The sequence below is a fragment of the Wasmannia auropunctata genome, unplaced genomic scaffold, assembly GCF_000956235.1.
Source record: "Wasmannia auropunctata unplaced genomic scaffold, wasmannia.A_1.0 LD336106.1, whole genome shotgun sequence".
Lineage (NCBI taxonomy): Eukaryota > Metazoa > Arthropoda > Insecta > Hymenoptera > Formicidae > Wasmannia > Wasmannia auropunctata.
This window is the reverse complement of record NW_012026784.1, coordinates 9,991,709-9,994,526: the sequence shown is the minus strand read 5'-3', so window position 1 is coordinate 9,994,526 and position 2,818 is coordinate 9,991,709. Positions and strand designations below refer to the sequence as shown.

Genomic DNA, 2,818 nt, shown 5'->3' with positions numbered 1-2,818 from the left:
AAAACTTTAGGCATTAATTGGAATCCAGCCAAGGATCTGTTTCAATATCGCATTTCCAATGAATACATTAAAGCAAAAACGCATACTAAGAGGTCGATATTATCACAGGTTTCGCAAATATTTGACCCGCTAGGCCTTTTAGGTCCAATTATTATAACGGCAAAAATTATGATCCAGCAGCTCTGGAAAACACAAATTGGCTGGGACGAATCATTACCACTGGAACTACAAGAAAAATGGTCACATTATACCAAGGATCTGCAAGAGCTAGGAAAGATCAGCATACCACGAAAGATTGTAGTCAACAAGAGTGTTCGCAGAGAAATTCACGGTTTCTGTGATGCAAGCGAGCGAGCTTACGGGGCTTGCGTTTATATGCGCAGTGTCAAGGCGAATGGAGCTATAGAAGTACATTTGATATGCTCCAAGTCACGTGTCGCACCCATCAAAGTACTTTCTGTACCCAGATTGGAGCTTTGTGGTGCACAACTATTAGCGCAGCTCGTAGACAAGGTTGTGAGTTCTTTAGAAATCAACATCGACAGCAAGCATTATTGGACTGATTCGCAAATCGTCATTTATTGGCTCCAAGCGAGCAATAAGAAGCTACCAATCTTCGTAGCCCATCGAGTCGGAGATATTCAAGAATCAACATCGGTCAACAATTGGAAACACGTCGGAAGCAAGGAGAATCCCGCGGATCTTCTTTCGAGAGGCACCAACGCCAAGGAATTGGTGATTTCACAACTTTGGTGGGGAGGACCTAGTTGGTTGCATAATGAAATCCTGCCAGAGGAACAAGAGGAAACAACAGAGTATGATGAAAGTCAACTTGAAGAGCATGATAGATCAAAGGTGGTCGCAGTATCCAATCTTTCGCAGATCAATCCATTCGATAAGTTCTCTACATTCAACAGACTTATTCGAGTAGCGGCTATGTGCGTACGCTTTGCGCATAATTGTAAAGGGCAAAAGCAATACGGACCTCTAACAGTTGAGGAATTACAAGGAGTCATTAAGAAGTTAATAAGACAAGAACAAGAGATCACGTTTGAAAAGGATATCAAGGATTTAAGAAACAAAGGAGTGGTATCAAGTCAAAGCAGCCTAAAACAATTAAATCCGTTTATTGATGAGGAAAATCTGCTACGTGTCGGCGGCAGACTACAACGTTCAAACCTACAATCCGACGTAAAGCATCCTTATCTATTACATCAACGATCTAAATTAACAAAACTTATCATTGAGCACGAACACAGAAGACTTATGCATGCTGGAGCGGAAGCGACGTTGGCTTCGGTACGACTTAAATACTGGCCGCTCAAGGCGCGCGGTACAGTAAGAAAACTACTACGGCATTGCATAAAATGCTTCAAGCATAGGCCAAGATTTTCGGAACAGCTAATGGGGAATCTGCCTAGCCAACGTGTAACACCATCAAGACCATTCAGCTGCGTAGGCATAGACTTCTGTGGACCGATATACGTGCGAGAAGGTTCTCGTAGAAACAGCAAGAACATAAAGGCTTACGTCTCAATATTTGTTTGTTTAGCAACTAAAGCAGTCCATTTGGAGGTGGTATCAAACATGACCACTGATGCATTCCTTAATGCATTCAAGAGATTTATTGCGCGAAGGGGTCGACCTTCAGACGTCTTCTCAGACAATGGCACCAACTTTGTCGGTGCCAATCGGGAGCTGGAAGAACTTCGAAACTTGTTCAACCAAGAAGAGCATAAACATAAAATCATAGACGAAACATCCAATGAGCAAATCAAATGGCACTTTATACCACCACGAGCCCCTCATTTTGGCGGGCTTTGGGAAGCCACAGTTAAAGCCTTCAAAAAACATTTTTACAAAATCGCATCTGATGTGGCCCTTACCTTCGAGGAAGCTTCGACTTTAGTCGTACAGATAGAAGCCATTCTGAACTCGAGGCCATTATCTGGCATGTCTAATGATCCTAACGATTTTAGTTATATTTCTGCAGGTCATTTCCTTATAGGTGACGTGATAGTATCACATCCGGAGCCGGACATCACTCAATTAAAGGTAAACCGGCTCTCGCGATGGCAACACTTAGAACAGATGAGGCAGCACTTTTGGAGACGCTGGTCCCACGAGTATTTGTCACAACTTCAAAATAGGACGAAGTGGCAATCAAGCCGTGGTCCCGCATTGGAAATCGGACAACTAGTAATCTGTCGCGAGGATGGACTCCCTCCTTTAAAGTGGATGTTGGGAAGAATCGAAGAGGTCTCACCAGGCACTGACGGTATTATTAGAGCCGCTACAATTAAGACATCAAATGGATCATTCAAAAGGCCAGCCACCAAATTAGCGGTATTACCCATCGAAGACGAATTAAGCAAGGAGAAATAATTCATATTATGGTTTATTAAGTCAGATTGTTAGTTCACATTTCTCCTCTTTTCTTTCATAATTTTATGTATACTCATATAATCATATTGTACTACGACATAGATTTAGTCGTATCATAAGTTTATTTCTTGTGTGTTACTTGTCAATTTAGTCAGGAAAAGCGTATAACAATAATCATAAGTTTAGTTCTTAGTTTTGAGTTAATAATATGTTACAAATTCCATGTGATAATTATTTCGATAGTCTATTGCCTATCAAGGCGCGCGGTATGTGCGTGCATATTATAACTGCGTTTAGTTTCGCGCCACGCGATGTCTCAGTAATAGGGCCTCGCTTAGAGATGGCGTTGTGTAGAGAGGGCGTTTTCTTCAGTGTATCAATATAGGCGAGAAGAAGAAGTGAGTTAACGGTTTTAAGAGCGGTTGTAAAGAAG

At 41.9% G+C, this 2,818-nt stretch overlaps 1 protein-coding gene across 1 annotated transcript in view; it reads left to right on the top strand.

Annotated features, from left to right (window-relative positions):
* LOC105457069 overlaps window positions 1-2,385 on the top strand; it is a 4,454-nt gene extending 2,069 nt beyond the window's left edge. The window contains exon 2 of the mRNA XM_011701510.1: window positions 109-2,385. Within this exon, the coding sequence (XP_011699812.1) occupies window positions 109-2,385 (2,277 nt within the window). The remainder of the gene's footprint in view (window positions 1-108) is intronic.
* Window positions 2,386-2,818: the final 433 nt, after the last annotated feature.